Below are 19,297 nucleotides of genomic sequence, written 5' to 3' on the forward strand. Positions count from 1 at the left end.
GATTCCACGATCACACTTTTCCTTTACCTGCACCACAAACACAAATTGCAATGCATGAGTATTTTATAAACACTTAGTAAGGCAATCCTCCCATCTACTGGGCTATACACACAAGCAATAGAGATACTCTAACCATCAAACAAGAATCAACAAACAAACCAGGACTCTGCATCGACCGACACCAAAATGCATCGAACGACACCAGTTGGGGTTGCGTCGACCGACGCAAGGTATCCATCGACCGATGCAAGGCTAACTTGCATCGACCGATTCTCCCATTGCATCGACCAACGCATACTCGACATAGCACGAAAACCCTAAGATTTCACGCGCCGTCCTCGGACTTGCATCGACCGATGCACATGCCGAACATCGTTTTTCCCGAAGCTTCTCACCGGATCTTTGTTCCTGCAACCACAAGACTCAATCCCAAGCCACAAGAAAGCCTCACACGAACCTAAACAACGTTCTAACAAGCTACACAACACAAAAAAACACATAGATTAGAGAACCTCTAGCTTAGATAAGCCATGGCCATGCACTTACCTTTGCCATAGAAGAAAACCGACCCAAACACAGGAAGCAAACGTTCCTAGGAAGCTCCTACCACGATCCCAGCTACAGATCTCTTCAGAAACAGCTTCCAACTCCAAGAAATCAGCAAGAACACTCAAGAACACCAAGAACTCTTCTCTCTCTCTCTTTCGCTTCTCTCAAAAGCGGCTAAACACGCCTAATGAGACAAAACTCGAGTTTAAGGGTTTTCCTAACCCAAAACGCAGCGTTTAACTTAAAAACTGCAGAAAACTGAACCTGCATCGACAGATGCACTATATGCATCGACCGATGCAATCCCCTAAACCGGGATTTTGGTTCGCGGATGTTATATCGGTTCAGCTAAACGGAGAGTTAGCGGGGTATTTTCAGAGTTCTCGCGGTTTGAGGCAAGGCTGCTCTTTATCGCCCTACTTATTTGTCATTTGCATGGATGTCCTCTCTAAAATGTTGGAAAAGACAGCCAGAGTAGGGCAGGTCGGGTACCATCCGCACTGTAAGGAACTTGGCATTACTCACTTAAGTTTTGTCGATGATCTCATGGTGCTCTCCGATGGTAACTTGCGTTCCATTACCGACATAGTCGACGTTTTTAATGAATTCGCCAAGGGATCGGGTCTTCACATAAGCATGGAGAAATCCACAATGTATCTTGCTGGTATCTCTGGTTCTTCACATCAGGGTATCGTTTCTCAGTTCAGTTTCGAGGTTGGTAAATTGCATGTCTGGTATTTGGGGTTACCTCTAGTCACCAAGTGTCTAACATTATCAGATTGTACACCGTTAATAGAGAAAATTTGCAAACGCATCAGTTCTTGGACAGCAGGACATCTTTCTTTTGCAGGACGGTTTAATCTCATCAGTTATATCTTGTGGATTATCTGTAATTTCTGGTTAGGTTTTTTCCGTCTAGCCCGAGAGTGCATCTGCGAACTAGACAAACTATGTTCAGCGTTTCTTTGGTCGGGAACATAACTGAATCCGAATAAGGCGAAACTGTCTTGGGGAATAGTTTGTAAGCCGAAAACAGAGGGAGGTCTTGGGCTTCGTAGTCTGAAAGAAGCAAACGATGTGTGCTTTCTTAAGTTGATTTGGCGTATCATTTCACATGGGGACTCCCTGTGGGTTAAATGGATTGACAAATATCTGCTCAACGGTGACTCTTTCTGGTTATCAAAGGAGGTTGCAGGTGCAGGTTCTTGGATTTGGAGGAAGCTACTTAAATTTAGGGAATTAGCAAAAACTTTTTGTAAGGTTGATTGGTCACCTCTTTATGGTATGATAATTGGTCACCTCTAGGACGTTTAGTTGATGTTATCGGTGATAGAGGTATCATGGCTTTGGGGATCGGTCAAAAACTAACAGTTGCCGAAGCATGGTCAACCCATCGTAGGAGACAACACCGCTTAGACTCCTTGAACTCTATCGAGGATGCTCTTCATTCCCAGTTTCAGAGAAGAGCAGAGCAAACTGACCTCTTTCTATGGCGTGGCAAATAGGACTCCTACCGTTCATTGTTCTCTACAACGGATACTTGGAACCACATTCGTTCTCCATCTCCTGTGGTCCCTTGGCATCCTAGTCTTTGGTTCACCCATGCGTCTCCTAAGTTTTCATTTTGTCTATGGTTAGCTATCTAAGCCTGGTTATCAACTGGTGACCGTATGGCACGTTGGAGCAGAGCAGTTCCGGGAAACTGTCTTCTCTGCATGAACTGCTTGGAAACAAGAAATCATCTCTTTTTTTCCTGCAGGTATGTTTCAGAAGTTTGGAATGCACTTGCTAAGGGTGTGTTTAAAGATCGGTACTCCACCGATTGGAGAGATGTTCTTGCTCTTGTCTCAGGAAACCATTCTGATCGGCTTGACGGCTTCTTTACTTGTTATATCCTTCAAGCTGTGGTTCACACTATATGGCAGGAGCAAAATAGGCGACGACACGGTGATGCACCAATCAATGCTGGCTGTTTGATAAAGCAGATTGATCGACAAGTACGCAATCAGCTCTTCTCTATTCAAAGGCTAGGCGATCGAAGATACGACAAGGGACTTCAATTCTGGCTACACACTAGACCCTAAAATTTTTCTTTAAACCTTCTGTGTTTTTAGATTCATTTTTCTTCTATAAAAGTCAATCAAAAACAGTTGTACTTGATGTAAAAACGTTTATTTTTTTTAATATAATTTAACATTATCTTTAAAAAAAACGACGCCAACAGTATTTCTTTCACATTTTTTTTTTCTTCTTCACCAACTAAAGTTGTTCCAGACAGACATTTCACCAACTACAGTTGTTCCAGACAGACATTTTTCAACTCTCTCTGTCTCTCTCAAAGACATGTTCGCGAGTCATATACAACTACATTGACTAACGACTAAAATATTAAATATTTGTATCAAAATCACGTGACAGATGAGCATTTACTTAGTTGGCCCCTCCACATCGTTCACGATTGCAATAGTATTAATTTAACATTTGGCATCTTTCTGTTCTTCTTCAGTCCTCGGTTTCATCCAAAATTCCAGAGTTTTCTTTTTTTAGGTCTTGAATGGTAACTAAATAAAGCGGGGCGTTTTAATAAAAATGATAATCTGTAATAAATATACGAATCACATAATTATACATGATTTACGGTTTTTGAAAAACTAGAAAAGGAAAACCGCTTTAAATTTTTGTTATGTCTTGTGAAACAAAAAACGCACTGCTTAATGAATACTTTCCATGTATGGTGCGGGACTAAAATCCGTTTTCCATAAATGTATGATTCTGTAATAAATAATAATACATATGGGATCAGTGAACATATGGGATCTCAAAATCTATGGGTAAGAGTTATAATCGAGATCAAAATATCGGGCTAAACTGATCTGCCTGTTTATCTATTTATGTGAGAGAGCTAAAATGACACTTTATCCTCTCTGAAAAATACTAAAATGATAAAATTAATGACGAAATATTATATTTTTTTTTATAAAATATGTCATATTATATAAATATTATGTCATCGAATACCAATTATAAAATTTTATTATATAAAGTTTGATCTCAAAGTTACTCATGTCAAAATTACTCATTAACAAGATCGTGACACGTGTCAATTGTATCATTCAGATGTTGACACATGTCAATTCTAAATTTATTAAAACTAAAAAAATAAAAATGTAAAAATTCAAAACCTACCATAAAAAAGTTTTATATAAAAGTAAAATAGAGAAAAAAAACTTAATTTTATTTAAAATATTTTAAAGAAAAAACTTTTGTAAACTTCTAAATGTAAAACAAAATTACTAACAGTTTTAATAAATATTAAAATGCAATTATAAGAAAATTATAATATTTAAAAAGCTTTAAAAATTTAAAAAGATCATTATAAGAAAATTATATATATATATACATCATAAAATTTGAAATTATAATATAGTTTATTTATTTTAATTTTAAGTTGCTAATTTTACAAGAAAAAGGATTACTTTTTATATAAGATAAAAAAATGATTATGAAAATATACAATTAATTACTGTTTCTAAAAAAATGTAAACACTCACCTTTACATGAAGAAAAAGGTGGTTGAAGTAAAAAAAAAAAAAAAAAATAGATCGTCTCATATTTTTTTCACCAATCAAATAATTTATTCAAAAAGACTGCTATTGTAATATATAAGATACGAGTATGTAATATTAATGTATGCGTTTTGTTAATTATAAAAATGTTAAAGTGAAGAGACATATAATATGTTATTTAATGTGTTCATAAAGACAATTTGTTGGTAGTAGTAAAGACTAAAGAGTATATTTTAACAATGAAATATATTTGTGTGTACAAATAGACTTTTAGTGGTAATGTATATAGTAAACTTGTAAATAAATATACATTAGTGTATTATAGCAAAAAAAACAACTATTTTCTATAACTAAAAGTTTATCCTTTATTTTTATACATTGTTTTTACTTATGAAAATAATTAAATATATATTCTTTGTTAAATTTTATTTTATTTTAATAACTTTGAACTCATCTACAACTATATTCTTTAACTAAAAGTGTATCTATTTACTTTTTTTTCAACCAAACAATACATTAAAAGGAAATTTATCGATTAGTTGTCCAAGCTGGAGGGAAGGGCGGAAGGGGTTTACAAAAGAAACTTCAGAGATAAGAGAACGTGAAGCACGTACAAGACAATCTGTCTTCGTATTTGACGCACGCGGGATCCAAGAGATATAGAATAGTGGGAAGGACTCCAGCAAGTTAAACTTATCGAGCAGGTTGGAGAAGGAGGGCCAATCTTCAATGACTGCACAATAGTGAGTAACTCAGCACAATCAGTCTCGAAATGTTGACCAGCGATCTCTGCAGCACGTATCTGCTCAATGACCCACAACAACGCTTCTAACTCCGAATATAGGGGGGAAGGGCTCCGTCTTAGAAACTTGGCCCCTAACAACAAGGTTCGCTCCTCATCAACGCAACACCACCAGTCCAATCTTGAATGCACATTGGTTGCTTTCCAAGAACCATCAATCTCACAACCAGGTGAAAAAACCTAGATATCCGAAGATAGAGATGGAGCTGACCTAGATATCCGTGAAAGAGAGCACCTCTTCCCAGGCTAACTTATCGTCCAAAGCCTGAACATATATAACATTCACCTCGATCTCTAAACCTTGAAAAACTTTTTTATATATGGCCTTCCAAATTTCCCATAGAATCCATAGTAATTGAAGAAGTTGATCAGGATCACCCTGTTGAGAGGCACCCCTGCAGAAAACAAAATCCAAATTCGAGTACACCAACTCATATAGAAAACCCTCTGACGAGACCATAGTCGGAGATAAATCATAAACTTCACACGAGCGAGGACATTCAAAGAAAACATGATTGGACAACTCCGTGTATCAATTTATTTTTATACATAGTATTTACTTACTAAAAACATTTATTTTATATTCTTTGTTAAATTTAATTTTATTTTAAAAACTCCAAACTCGCACATCGGGTGGGTCCTAATCTAGTACAATATAGAAATAAAAGTTTTACTATGATTTAATAATTTTTTTTGGTAGGCCATAGGAGACAATAGTCTCCTACAATTTATTCAAACAAAATAGAATTACAAACGGACGTGTCTCGAAACTACCGTTCCATTACAATCCTTGGAATACACCAAACTAACAGTGTCCGGACAAACATCTAAATAATGAAAACCAAGCGATAACAAAAACGCATAGTTTGCTAATCCATCTGCCAGACGATTAGCCTCCCTATACATATGCGAAATTTGAACTGTCCTGTTCTTTGAAAGAAAACCATATCACAAGCGTACTTGGAACGACAGCGGGTGAGAGTCACTTGTCCCTGTCTTTAAAAAACCCACAACAACCTCAGAGTCCACTTTCAACTCAACACAGCTCAACTGACACTCCCATGCCAGTACAAGACCATAATACACTCCCCATAATTCTGCCAAAGGCGCTGAACATATACCTATATTCAGTGCAAAACCACGACACCACCATCCATAACTGTCCCATAACACTCCTCTCGTAGTGGCCAGTCCCAGGTTGCCTTGAGACGCACCATCAGTGTTGATTTTACCCCAACCCTCACTCGGTCGCATCCAGGAGATTAACTGCTCAACCCTCCCAGTCTCCCTACCAGTAGTATTCATCTTCTGGCTAGCTTGATACACCTCATGCGCCAGCTCCTTAATAAAACGTACCCTATCCCGATATTTTCCATTCACCCCAAAAATATTCCCGCATCGCTATTTCCAGCCCCACCACACAGCCATGGCAAAGACTGTGGACCATGGAAAACCTCCGATCACATCTGCATCTCCCAAGTTCTCATAAACCCACTCAAGCAATGAACTCGTGAAGAAGGAGACCCTTTTCTGCCTCAGGATTAGCCTGCTCCAGACTCCAGACGTGGCAAGACAATCCCGCAGTATATGTATGATTGATTCTTCACCACTCTTGCATACCTGACAAACTCCATTTGCACAAAGATGCCTGCGGAATCGCTCCATATTAGTCATTAGCACTTGGTGAACACCTAGCCAAAGGAATACTCGCACTCTCTCTGGGGCGACAACATGCCAAACACAACTGTATAACATCCCCAAATCCGGTCATGGTGTAGTATCTCTTGTGATAAAGTGATGGGCAGACTGTACTGTAAACCTCCCATCCGAACTCTCACCCCAAGACAGCCTATCTGTAGCCCCTGTGACATTGTCCACAACCATTGTAGCAAGACGTAAACTGAATCAACCGGGACATACGATGTAATATGTGCCATCAACCAACCTCTCCCCTGTCTCCAAACATCACAAACTCGTAGAAAATCAGCACCAGAAGGTAAAGGGGTTGTTACACACTCACTCAACGGAGTTGGAAAAAGCCACTTATCTGTCCAAAACCGAGCTGTCTCCCCATCACCCAAAACCCAAGTTAGCCCCGGGAACAACACTTCTCTTATCCCCATCGTTATACTGCGCCAAGTAGAGGACCAAGTACTTTTAGGAACAAGCCAGGAAAGATCATGGATCTCCTTCACCTTATACTTACGATTCCCCTTACCAGGAAGGATAACTCTAGCCCACAGAGCAGTCTTATCATTTAGCAGCCGCCAACCAATCTTTGCGAGCAAAGCTTTATTCATATCCTTGGCCGAGCTGATACCCAATCCTCCATCTCGTTTTGGCAAACAGACCGTCTTCCAAGCAAGTAGATGTTGTTTCCGCTTCTCCGCAGTATCTCCCCACAGAAAAGATCAGGAGATTCGATCAAGTGCATCCAGAGACGCCGTCGGTAGAGAAATGGTACTCATGGTATGAACAGGGATCGATTGCAGAACAGCTTTGGTCAAAGTCATTCTACCTGCCAAACTCAACATACGACCTTTCCATCCTGCCAAGCGTGTAGCCACCCTATCAAGAACCTTTCCAAAGGTGGCTTTATTAATTATTTTCTGTAACACATGCATACCTAAGTATTTTCCTAAATCATGTGTGGAGCTGATCCCACTTTCCTCCCTAATCAATCTCTCCAAGTCACAGTGGACATTATTAGAAAAAAAGATCTTAGACTTCTCTAAACTTACTTTTTGTCCTGAAGCTCTACAAAATCTCTCTAAAACCCTTTGTATAACACGAATCTGGGACACCGAAGCCTCCGCAAACAATACCAGATCATCTGCGAAGCAAATGTGGGAGAGCTTTGGTCCTCCCCGAGAGACACTGATTGGCTTCCACTCACCTGCCCCAACTGATGTATCAATTTGGTGACACAACCTCTCCAAACAAAGCACAAACAAATAAGGAGACAGAGGATCACCCTGGCGCAACCCTCTCAAAGGTGTGAAAGGCTCAGTCTTCTCTCCATTCCACAAGACTGTCATTGAAGGCCATGTAACGCACTGCAAAATCCACTCTATCCAAGTGGACGAGAAACCAGCAGCATGAACTTTATCCTCAAGGAAATCCCATCTAATCCGATCATATGCTTTCTCTAAGTCAAGTTTCAACAACATCAACCCTTTACGACCCTGCTTCCGTCGCATTGAGTGAATTGCTTCCTGCACTACAACAATATTATCAGCACTAAGTCTTCCAGGAATGAAACTAGACTGTGCTGGTCCAATAAGCTTAGGCATCACCTCCTTCAATCGCAGAACCATAGTCTTAGTAATCACTTTAAATAGAACATTGCATAAACTGATCGATCTGAACTGTGAAATCCTCTCAGGTTTACCCACTTTAGGAATCAAAACCACCCATGCATCATTAGTCCCACACGGTAGAGTACCTGTTTCAAAAAACTTCAGAACAAAACTGCTCACCGAATCCCCAACAGTTGTCCAACAATCCTGATACAATACCGGTTGAAAGCCATCCGGTCCAGGAGCTTTAAACTTGCCCATTCCCTTTATCGACTTCTCTACTTCAAGCCGCATAAAAGGTTTACTCAGGTTAGACTGCTCTGCTTGGGTTAATGCGGTAAAACCAGCAGGTGGCAAAGACTCAACAACCTCATCCACATCCTGCATCGAGTATAGCCTTTTATAGTAACTCACCACTAAAGGCTCGAGATCCTTCAAGTCTGAAATCCAAATTCCCTCATCATTTTTCAACATCTCGATTTGATTCCTTCGCCTCCGAATGATTGTTGAAATATGGAAGTATCGCGTATTACGGTCTCCAAACGCAATCCACTTCTCTCTACCAAAGTAGTTCCTCTTGTGCAAGAGCCACCTCAAACTCTTGTAACAAACTATCGTCCTTAGCCAACAAATCATCTGTCTGGCTTATATCGAGTAAGTCCTGAACATTCTAAATCTCCTGAAACAGTTGTTCTTTCCGTGTCTGGACATCGCCAAAAACTTCTTTGTTCCACCGTTTCAGCTGTATGCACAAGCCATCAAGTGCCTGTGGAGTAGACAGACTACGATTCCAAGAGTTCTGGAGCATCTCCTTGAAGCTAGGATGACTTAACCAGGTTGCCTCAAATCTAAAAGGTCTCCTCCTCGGATCACTTTTCACCTCTGGACACAGCTGAACATAGAGGGGAGCATGATGTAATGAAAGAAAAGGAAGGTGAGTAACTGAAGCCTCTTGCCATTTCAGTCTAGTGTGGGCACAGCAGAGTACCCGATGATTTGACAATTTGTTTCTCTTTTCTATAATTATAATTTAATCGAATTAATTATATATTTAATATTATAATATTGATAGTATTAATAAAATAGTAAGATAATAATTTATATGTGGTGCAACACCAAATTAATGACATTTTAATTTTTTATTAGTATCGATCCAAGCTAGTCCCATTATATAATTTCATTATGTTATATGACATTTTTTATAATATAAATATGTAGAAATTTAAATTTATTATAAATTATTTAATTTAACGGTTTCACTAAAGTTACAAATTAAACCGGATACAAATTTTTAAATTTCGATGATTGTCGAATCAGGTTTCAAGTTCATTCAAATTTAGATTTATTTTGATCCTATTTATAATATGAATCTCAATAATTGCTTAAAAGTTTTAGGCCATATGGGACTTTGGTTTTTTAAATCAATAGTAATATTTTTTGTAGTTAAATTTTCTAAACCATCACAAATATGAAATATCGACGATGATATTCCCATATTATAATGTAGAACGGAATATCATCGTGGATTCTGATTCGGTTTTGTGTCGATCTTCCTAACATTTATTTCACATTTCCTATTTTATATACGTATTTTTTTGTTTCCCCAACTACGATCTCAATCAATTTTATACTAGGTACTAACCCGCGGTAGACCACGGGCTGAACATTTTTTAAAAAAAAAATCTGTAATAATAAAATTTATAATTAAATTATTTACAATGGTTTGTGACTGAAAATGTTGGTTTATAATCTGTGAAATTTTTTTGTATTTTAAGAATGTTTATTGAAATCTGAGATCAATAAAACAATAAGGCTGTAATAATGAATAAAATTGTTTAAACATATTTAACTGAAAAGAACATCCTTGTTATAGTTCTGAAGTAAGTAAAAAGATGTAACTAACATGTAAACAGAAAAGTTAAATATAGCAAGCGGAGGTTTGGGAAAACCTCTTTGAAAACAACATTCTTTGTTTTTTTTTGTGGCTTCCCTTTGTTGTCGGTAATAAGCACCTTCAAACCTGCTTTTGATTTCACCCTAGACATTGCCACATAGAGTTGCCCATGAGAAAAACCGGTCTTGGCAAGTACAACCCTACAGAGGTTAAACTCTGGCCTTGACTTTTGTTAATGGTCATAGCAAAAGCAGCTGATAGAGGAAATTGTCTTCGACACATCTTGAAAGGCAATGTAATGTCTGATGTTGATAACAAGATCCTAGGAATAAGAACAATGTGACCAATTCTAGTTCCAGTGACGATCCTAGCTTCTAAAACATGATCAGCCATCTGAGTTATTTGTAACCTAGTTCCATTCATCAACCCTCCATTTGGATCTATATTTCTCAACAACATGACTGGGCAACCTATCTTAAATCTAAGACTATGATTTGGTAATCCAGAAACCTTGATACTATTCAAGAAATCTGGACTATACATTCGATTGTTTTTAGTGCTTTTGTCGGAAGGGTCAATAGAACTAGAACTAAGGTAAACTGTCTCTCTTCACCTATAAGCAAACCACCAAACAAAACCAAAACAACAGAAAAGCGGAGTAAATTTAATTTCCGAAAATCTTGGCATGTATGTAACGAATAAGTATTGGTCTTGATACTTACCTTTTAGTGTTGCAAGCATGTTCTCGTTGATTGAATTGACATCATCATTTGTAGGACACAATATAGCTCTTTCTTGAAAGAACAAAGCATCGTTCTCTTCAGCGTATGTCTTGCCATAAATGGAATGAATAATAGATTCTATAGGACTTTCACTCTCAGTAATTAAAAGATCTTCTGGTATATCGATTTTAGTAACTCCATCGTTTGGTAGATGATAGACAGGTTTTCACCTAGGGTATCAATCCCCTATGCAGTTGTAGTACAAAGGGTTATCAATCCAAATGGTTGTGTATTGCTAGCAGGAAGGATGTGATCAGAACAATGCAAGTCAAGCCAAGCAATTAGGGTTTTGGTTCTAACGATTCCTAAAATAAACAAAGTAAAAGAATATAAACAAGTAAACCACACGACCTAAGAACTTGATGCAAGCAATCGAGTACAGGATCGAGTGGGGTGATCGAGTATGCAAGTGAGATATGAACAGCTCGAGGTATTACTCGATACAGGTAATCGTGTACCTGATCGGGTAAGTAGTCGAGTAAGTGAAATAAATGCAAATAAATAAAATACGAAAGTTCCTAAGGATGGGGGTAATCGAATCCTAAGTGTTCTAGACCAGTACGGATGCCTTACATGCCTCAAGCAATTATTTCCTAGACAATGAACCTCTAAGACCTTGTCACCACACTTTCGCACTAGCAACAATCAACCTTGAACACATTACCACACTGTCGCACTAGCAATATGAACAAGCAGGCATTAAGAACGATTCATTATTGTCAGTAGACTTAAATTCATCTAATTTTGTTACTCAGAGTTAAGTAAACCTCTAGCATTGGCTAAATCAAGCATTTTATCTACTCCTTTCGGCCTGTAGCATTTGTAAACGCCCTAGATCTAATCTCAACCTTTCGGTCTGTTGACAACGTTAAGAGCACCAATCTAGAAGGAAATCTATCAATCATTTACAATCAACTAAAGCATCCTAACCGATCAAGAACACAAAATCATCTATCTCATCCCTAGAAACTTTACTACACTACTCGGACATAGAAGCGAATAACAAAGCAATCAAAATGAATGAAAATGACATTGTATTAAAAGATAGAGTAGAGTAGAGAAAATAAAGGATAGAAATCTAAGAAAAATACAAAATAAAAATGCAAAACAAGGAGAAAAATGTTGAGTCGCTCAGTCCTCTCACAGGAGCTCTCGCTCTCTGGTTTGAGGGTCTGCGGTGTGCTCCTTTGCAAGCTAGGGGAAGAGGGGGTTTATATATGGAAACCCATTTGACCTAGCTTCCCAGACCTGCCCGATGATCTACTCGATGGGGTACACGAGGGTGAAGTCGGGTTACTCCTCGGGTGGATCTTCGGGTTGCTCTTCATGCTCTTGGATCCTCCTCGATCGTGTTGGGGTTCAGACTTGTTCTTGCAGCTCGATGGTTCCTTCGGGTACATGCTCGATTTGTCCTTGTTTTTTCCCATTTTTGGCTCTTTAGCACCTGTTTTCATCCAAAATATGCAAATGCAGAAATGCAACACCCTAAATGCTCTAAAAGTGAATTCCTACAGTAAATGACCTAAAAATGCTAAGTTAGAGGTATGAACAATGCAAAATATGGACAAAAAAGGATGCTAAAAACATGTAAATTAGAGAGTTATCAGTAGATTAAGTTTTCCTTCTCCAAGAGCAATAATCCATTTTGAAAATTCCTCAATATCCCTTGCTTCATTGACACTTATGTCCTGCATCAGCCTCATGTTCTTTGTCAATCTCAACACTTTGCAATGATCCCAAATAGATGATGAGTTAAGCAAAGCATTTACAATTTCTTCTCTTCCAGCTCCATTTATAACAGGTAGAATTTGCCTAAAGTCACCACCAAAAAGAATCACTTTACCTCCAAAAGAAGTACATCTTTGAAACTTTTATCCAAGGTTTCAAAACAATACTTGCTCATCATTGGTGCTTCATCCCAAATAATTAGCTTAGATTCTTTTATCAATTCACCAAGATCTGATGTTCTTGTAAAATTGCATGTTGAGGACTCATGTACCTTTACAGAAATAGCAAACCTAGAGTGAGTTGTTCTTCCACCTTCTAGCAACAAAGAAGCAATACCACTAGATGCACTATTCAACACAATATCTCCTTTAGATCTTATTGCTACAAAAAAAATTTAACCTGTACCTCCTGGCCCATATAAGAAAAAGACTCCACCCTTGTCATGTACCACAACATCTATTATCTCGTCATATATTCTCTTCTGTTCTTCTGTTAGCATTTTCAACCACTTTCCATGCTATTCTCTCAAATCATCCTTGTTGTATTTACGCTCATCTAATAACAGCTGATTAAATTGAGGTAGATCATCTTCATCAAGTTGTGGTAGAGTCTTAAATCGTTTAAGTGAAGTCCCATTTCTCTTAAGCAGCCTATGTATCTCTTGAAGAGTAAATTTTATGATCTCATCATCACTCAAATTCAGATCTGCAGTAGCGGTAAAAATAGAAGACAATTAGATTTTTTTTTTTTTTTAAAAAGGAACCTGATGATCAATCTGGTAATAGTATTCTAACCTGGTCGGTTCGTAGCATTTCTCCTTTTTCTAAGTATATCCTCAGATAAGATAGGCCAACTATGCTCCCAAACAACATCAGGAGTTGCTAAGCTATCATAAAGCAGCATTATAACAAAGAGTCTGCAGACGAACTTGGCCGAACACCAAAAATTTGCTTCTTTAAGACCTTGTATATACTCTTTGTCATCATCTAGCAATCCTAAAGCAAAACACGCATCTCTGTATGATTTGTGAATTACCCCTTTGACAGTCTTAATGTCATCAAATCCAGTTGGTCCACGTTTGCTGTTTATAAGAACACGCAAATGATATTCATCTTCCATGTTATGTGGCACATAATTTATTCTTCCAATGGCAAAGCCTGGTCGTGCTCTCCTCCTAAAATATTTCTGCGTTTGATACCATATATAAAATTTGGGTATTTTTTCATATAAGAGCTTTGCAGCTTCAGGATCTCGCTCATTTAGTTTGAACCAAGCAAGAAACATTGTATGATCAACACTTACACGACTCAGTACACCTTCTGCAGTTTCACCTTCCCTGTAATAAACTGGCTGTTTCCCCTTTTCGTGGAAACTTAGTTTTTGGACAGCTGTTGACCTATAATGTATGAGATACTTGTTAGACCTCCAGAATGCTTCACAAGCAGAGACATATCTGCATAAAAAGATGTCATAAGATCTCATATATTAGCATAGGAAGCATTTTATATTGGTTATTATAGCCTAATTAACCACTGCAGGTTTTTAATAATTTTAAGGTACAGAATTTATACTACAGTCAAAGTAGTCTTGGACTTCATCATCTTTTTTTTGTTCTTCGGACTGGGCGATATGTGGCTCGACGGTGACGGATACACGATCTAGACCTTTATGAACATACTTGAATAAGTATTTTATTGAGCCTGATTGGTTGCACCATTCCACGTTTATGTGAGCATGATACTTTACTGATAGCTTCTTATTATATGGAACAACATATCTATTATCACATTGAAAACCATTCTTCTCTATAAATTGATTACTTTTCCTTCTTCTGTAGACTGGGAAGCCTTCTTTATCAACTTTTGTGGTTTCAGCATATGCTTTTGGATAATATTTTGAACATCTCCCATTCACCATACATGGTGAATTGGGGTTTATGTGTCCACACTGTCCATGTATCATGCAGTCTTTGACAACTTCATATAGCTTTGGCTCTTTATCTCTATCTGGTATTTCTGCAGTAATAATCTTATCTATATCATCAGCTGTTGGAAACTTACACTTTGGATCCATCCGTAGTATTATATGCGCATGTGGAAGACCCCTTTTCTAAAACTCAATTGTATACATGGTTGTAATAAATTAAGAAAACATTACACCAATGAGCAACTTATATTAGCAACCTTGCCTGATAATTATGTAAGATATATATGATACTATTTGAAATATGTTAAATTACCTGAAACTGTTTTACCAAAGATGTTCTTCACAGTTAAATCATCCATCAAGTTATCCAGCTTCATCTTGAAAATCCTGCAGATGATATCCGGTCTATCATATGCCCTCAACTTGCGCTTATTACAAAATCTTGTAATTTCAGGCCATTTAGCATTACATGTAAACGTTATGAAAAGATCTGGGAATCTAAAATGTTTACATGTAGCCATAGCATCCAAATACATCTGCTGCATGTATCTTGGACCTCCTGTGAAAGACGGCGGAATGACAAACTTCTTTCCCTCATTACTAAGATCAGTGATTCCATTAACTGATGCTTCCTTCACTTTCTGAATATTAGTACTCTGCAACTTCTTCTGGTTTTTTTTAATAAACCTTAGCCTATTAGACTCAATCATAGTATATCCATCAACCAAGAACTGTTGAAACAACCTTTTAGACCGAAAAAGGGTATGTTTCTCATTCTTCCGCTCGTGAAGTCTGTGGGCAAACCATTGTCTGATACTTATACCTTTGTCGTCTTCGCCTTTTGAAGTTTTAGTAGGTGTCTTTTTAATACCAAGTCGGAAACCATCCTCTCCACTTGAAAACAACAACGGATATTGTAGAGCTAAGTATGCTACATGACATTCATGTATTCTTTTCAACTTCCCTGACTGCTTCTGGAGAACAATGTCACGCTTATCCATATCTTCATGAAAATCTCCCGGACTCAAGGCAGCTACTTCTGATGTTGTTGGTAAGTTATATCGTCTACCATATGTGTTTCGTTTAGAAACAATTCTCATATGAAAATTAGATTCTTCTTTCTCCATCTCAAACCTATCCCTGGCAAATCTGAATGCTTCCACGTGAGGGTTGATATCATTATCAACTTGAGTAGAATTTCAACAACTTCTTTTCCGAATTTTTTCTTCCCAACATCTTGCACGGAATCATTGCCTTTGCTGAAAGTTGGTTATAGTTATAAGAGAATTAGTATGATATATGCAGGTCTGTGAGCTAGAACAAACATGCTGTATTTGAACAAACATACAATATTTTAAAACCGCAGGGATGGAAAAATTATAAGTACCTCATGACATTCATACGGTTCTCCACTTCATTTTCTGTGTCGACTATATAAAGCTGTTGAAACTTTGCTTTATCACCATTTTTTGGTTTCAAAGAACCAATGAGATGGTAGTTTTCACCCTGCAAAGCAAACATGCTCGGACCACGTCCCTTTTTAACAGAATGATCTACCTTTCCACCGATTGATGTAAATGAGAAAATCATGCTGTAAACTATTATGTTTTCTCTGACATGTCTTGCAAGTTCGTCTTCTGATGTTAATAGCCACCACAACAGCTCAGGTGATTCTTTTAGAAGAGGCAATACAACTTGTCCTTGCATACAACAGCGAGTGGATACTGGATTCTTTGCATTTCTTCTTATGTTGATCCTCTCACCATACCAAAAAATAGCTCCACAATGTTTACATGTGTAGTCAGCATCACCATCATCGATATATCCTGAGGCATAAATTTATTAGATTTTTTCTATATTTAATAGGTTTAATATATGAGGGTTTAGGTTGTTGGAAGTATGGTCAACATTTATTTAAAAAATTATAATATAATAAAAAAATATATGGTTATATTTATTTTAAAAAATTATTTTGAAATAAAATAAAATAAAAGAAAGATGATAGTAAAATCATAATTTGAAATCTTAATAAATCTTCGAAATCTAGGTATTAAAAATAATTTTATTGTCTACTTGGATATAAAATCTTAGTTGAAATTATGATTGGTTTATATATTTTTTTTTAAAAAATAGTAATTTTCGTCCATAATTTTATTAGAGAGAGAAAATATTTTTTTTTACTAATAATTATCTGTATTTTTAAAAAAAATTTAGCTGTTAACTTTTTTCTAATTTGTTTTTCAAGTACAAATTAGTTTTTATTTGAATAGATTTTTTTTACTTTTCTAGATTTTTTTATTTTTGATTTAGATTTTTTTATTTTTGATCTGTCAGCGTTTTCTATTTTTAATTAATTATATTTATTGAATTAATTAACTAATCTTAATTAATTTTTTCTAATGGAAATTGAATGTAATTTTTTACACCTTTTAATGTTAGTTTCATATTTGTACTTCCCAATTAATAACCCTATAAATTTATTACATGTTGTTGAAACTGTCATTGACGGCCCTCTAACGCTTTGCAAAATCCACTCTATCCAAGTAGACGAGAAACCAGCAGCATGAACTGTATCCTCAAGGAAATCCCATCTAATCCGATCATATGCTTTCTCAAAGTCAAGTTTCAACAACATCCACCCTTTACGACCCTGCTTCCGTCGCACTGAATGAACTGCTTCCTGCACTACAAAAATATTATCAGCACTAAGTCTTCCAGGAATGAAACTAGACTGTGCTGGTCCAATAAGCTTAGGCATCACCTCCTTCAATCTTAGAACCATAGTCTTAGTAATCACTTTAAACAGAACATTGCATAAACTGATCGATCTACTATGAAATCCTCTCAGGTTTACACCACTTTAGGAATCAAAACCACCAATGCATCATTAGTCCCACACGGTAGAGTACTTGTTTCAAAAAACTTCAGAACAAAACTGCTCACCGAATCCCCAACAGTTGTCCAACAATCCTGATAAAATACCGGTTGAAAGCCATCCGGTCCAGGAGCTTTAAACCTGCCCATTCCCTTTATCGACTTCTCTACTTCAAGCCGCAGAAAAGGTTTACTCAGGTTAGACTGCTTTGCTCGGGTTAATGCGGTATAACCAGCAGGTGGCAAAGACTCAACAACTTCATCTACATCCTGCATCGAGTACAACCTTTTCTAGTAACTCACCACTAAAGCCTCGAGATCCTTCAAGTCTGAAATCCAAATTCCCTCATCATTTTTCAACATCTCGATTTGATTCCTTCGCCTTCGAATGATTGTCGAAATATGGAAGTATTGCGTATTACGGTCTCCAAACGCAATCCACTTCTCTCTGCCAAAGTAGTTCCTCTTGTGCAAGAGCCACCTCAAACTCTTGTAACAAATTATCCTCCTTAGCCAACAAATCATCGTCTGGCTTATATCGAGTAAGTCCTGAATATTCTGAATCTCCTGAACCAGCTGTTCTTTCCGCCTCTGAACATCACCAAAAACTTCTTTGTTCCATCGTTTCAGCTGTATGCGCAAGCCATCAAGTGCCTGTGGAGTAGACAGACTACGATTCCAAGAGTTCTTGAGCATCTCCTTGAAGCTAGGATGACTTAACCAGGTTGCCTCAAATCTACCTCCTCAGATCACTTTTCACCTCTGGACACAACTGAACATAGATGGAAGCGTGATCTGATGAAAGAAAAGGAAGGTGAGTAACCGAAGCCTCTTGCCATTTCAGTCTAGTGTGGGCACAACAGAGTACCCGATGATTTGACAATTTGTTTCTCTTTTATATAATTATAATTTAATCAAATTAATTATATATTTAATATTATAATATTGATAGTATTAATAAAATAGTAAGATAATAATTTATATGTGGTAAATTTTTATTACTATCGATCCAAGCTAGTCCCATTATATAATTTCATCCCACCATATAACATAACCATGTTATATGACATTTTTTATAATATAAATATGTAGAAATTTAAATTTATTATAAATTATTTAATTTAACAGTTTGGCTAAAGATACAAATTAAACCGGATACAAATTTTTAAATTTGGATGATTGTCAAATCAGGTTTCAAGTTCATTCAAATTTATATTTATTTTGATCTTATTTATAATATGAATCTAAATAATTGCTTAAAAGTTTTAGGCCATATGGGACTTTTGTTTTTTAAATCAATAGTAACATTTTTTGTAGTTAAACTAGGATTTCACCCGCGGTACACCGCGAGACTAAATTATAAATTATTGTATTTGAAATAATAATTTTTAATTTATTAAGTTTTCAAATTTTTAATTAATTTAGAATTTTGTTTAGAATTTTTTTTCTTCTTCTTACGTTTTATAAAGTTTATTACATAATTACATTAAATATGTTATTAGATAAAATATAAAATTCTAGATGTGTTTTATTCTCTAGAATTAAACAGAGTATATGCTTATATAGTATGTTAGTGTATATTTTTATGTGTATATAAATTTTTTTTGGAATATTAAGAATGTGTTATAGTATGTGTAATATTTTGTAGTTCATATATTTAATAATTTATAAGTTAATTTTCAAAATTATGATTAAAAATCTATAATAAATGAGATAAACTAATAGTTTTAGTGTTGGTTCTATAGTCCAAACCCGTCATGCTAAGCGGGTCAACAACATGTTCAAAGATTTTTAATCCGCAAAAACTCATCTTACGAACCCCGTGAAAGTAAAAATTAGTTTTAAATACGTAATAAAAATATTACTTTGATTAGGAA

General features: G+C 36.4%; 1 protein-coding gene and 1 pseudogene across 1 annotated transcript; one reads left to right on the plus strand and one right to left on the minus strand.

Moving 5' to 3' along the window:
• Window positions 1-984: 984 nt before the first annotated feature.
• Window positions 985-2,633, plus strand: LOC147920658 (uncharacterized). Its single transcript, XM_087501173.1, has 4 exons — window positions 985-1,438; window positions 1,568-1,750; window positions 1,855-1,933; window positions 2,309-2,633. The coding sequence occupies exons 1-4, from the start codon at window positions 985-987 to the stop codon at window positions 2,631-2,633; spliced, it is 1,041 nt and encodes a 346-aa protein (XP_087357299.1).
• Window positions 2,634-8,886: 6,253 nt separating this feature from the next.
• On the minus strand, window positions 8,887-17,696 carry LOC109130853 (uncharacterized; annotated as a pseudogene).
• Window positions 17,697-19,297: the final 1,601 nt, after the last annotated feature.

This window comes from Camelina sativa, chromosome 19 (genome assembly GCF_030686135.1).
Source record: "Camelina sativa cultivar CO46 ecotype springtype chromosome 19, ASM3068613v1".
Lineage (NCBI taxonomy): Eukaryota > Viridiplantae > Streptophyta > Magnoliopsida > Brassicales > Brassicaceae > Camelina > Camelina sativa.

Coding starts and splice junctions, on each gene's coding strand:
- LOC147920658 (XM_087501173.1), top strand. CDS start 985: ATGGATGTCCTCTCTAAAATGTTGGAAAAGACAGCCAGAGTAGGGCAG. Junction 1,751..1,854: donor AAAGGAGGTTGCAGGTGCAG/GTTCTTGGATTT, acceptor GGTCACCTCTAG/GACGTTTAGTTGATGTTATC. Junction 1,934..2,308: donor CTAACAGTTGCCGAAGCATG/GTCAACCCATCG, acceptor TTTTTCCTGCAG/GTATGTTTCAGAAGTTTGGA.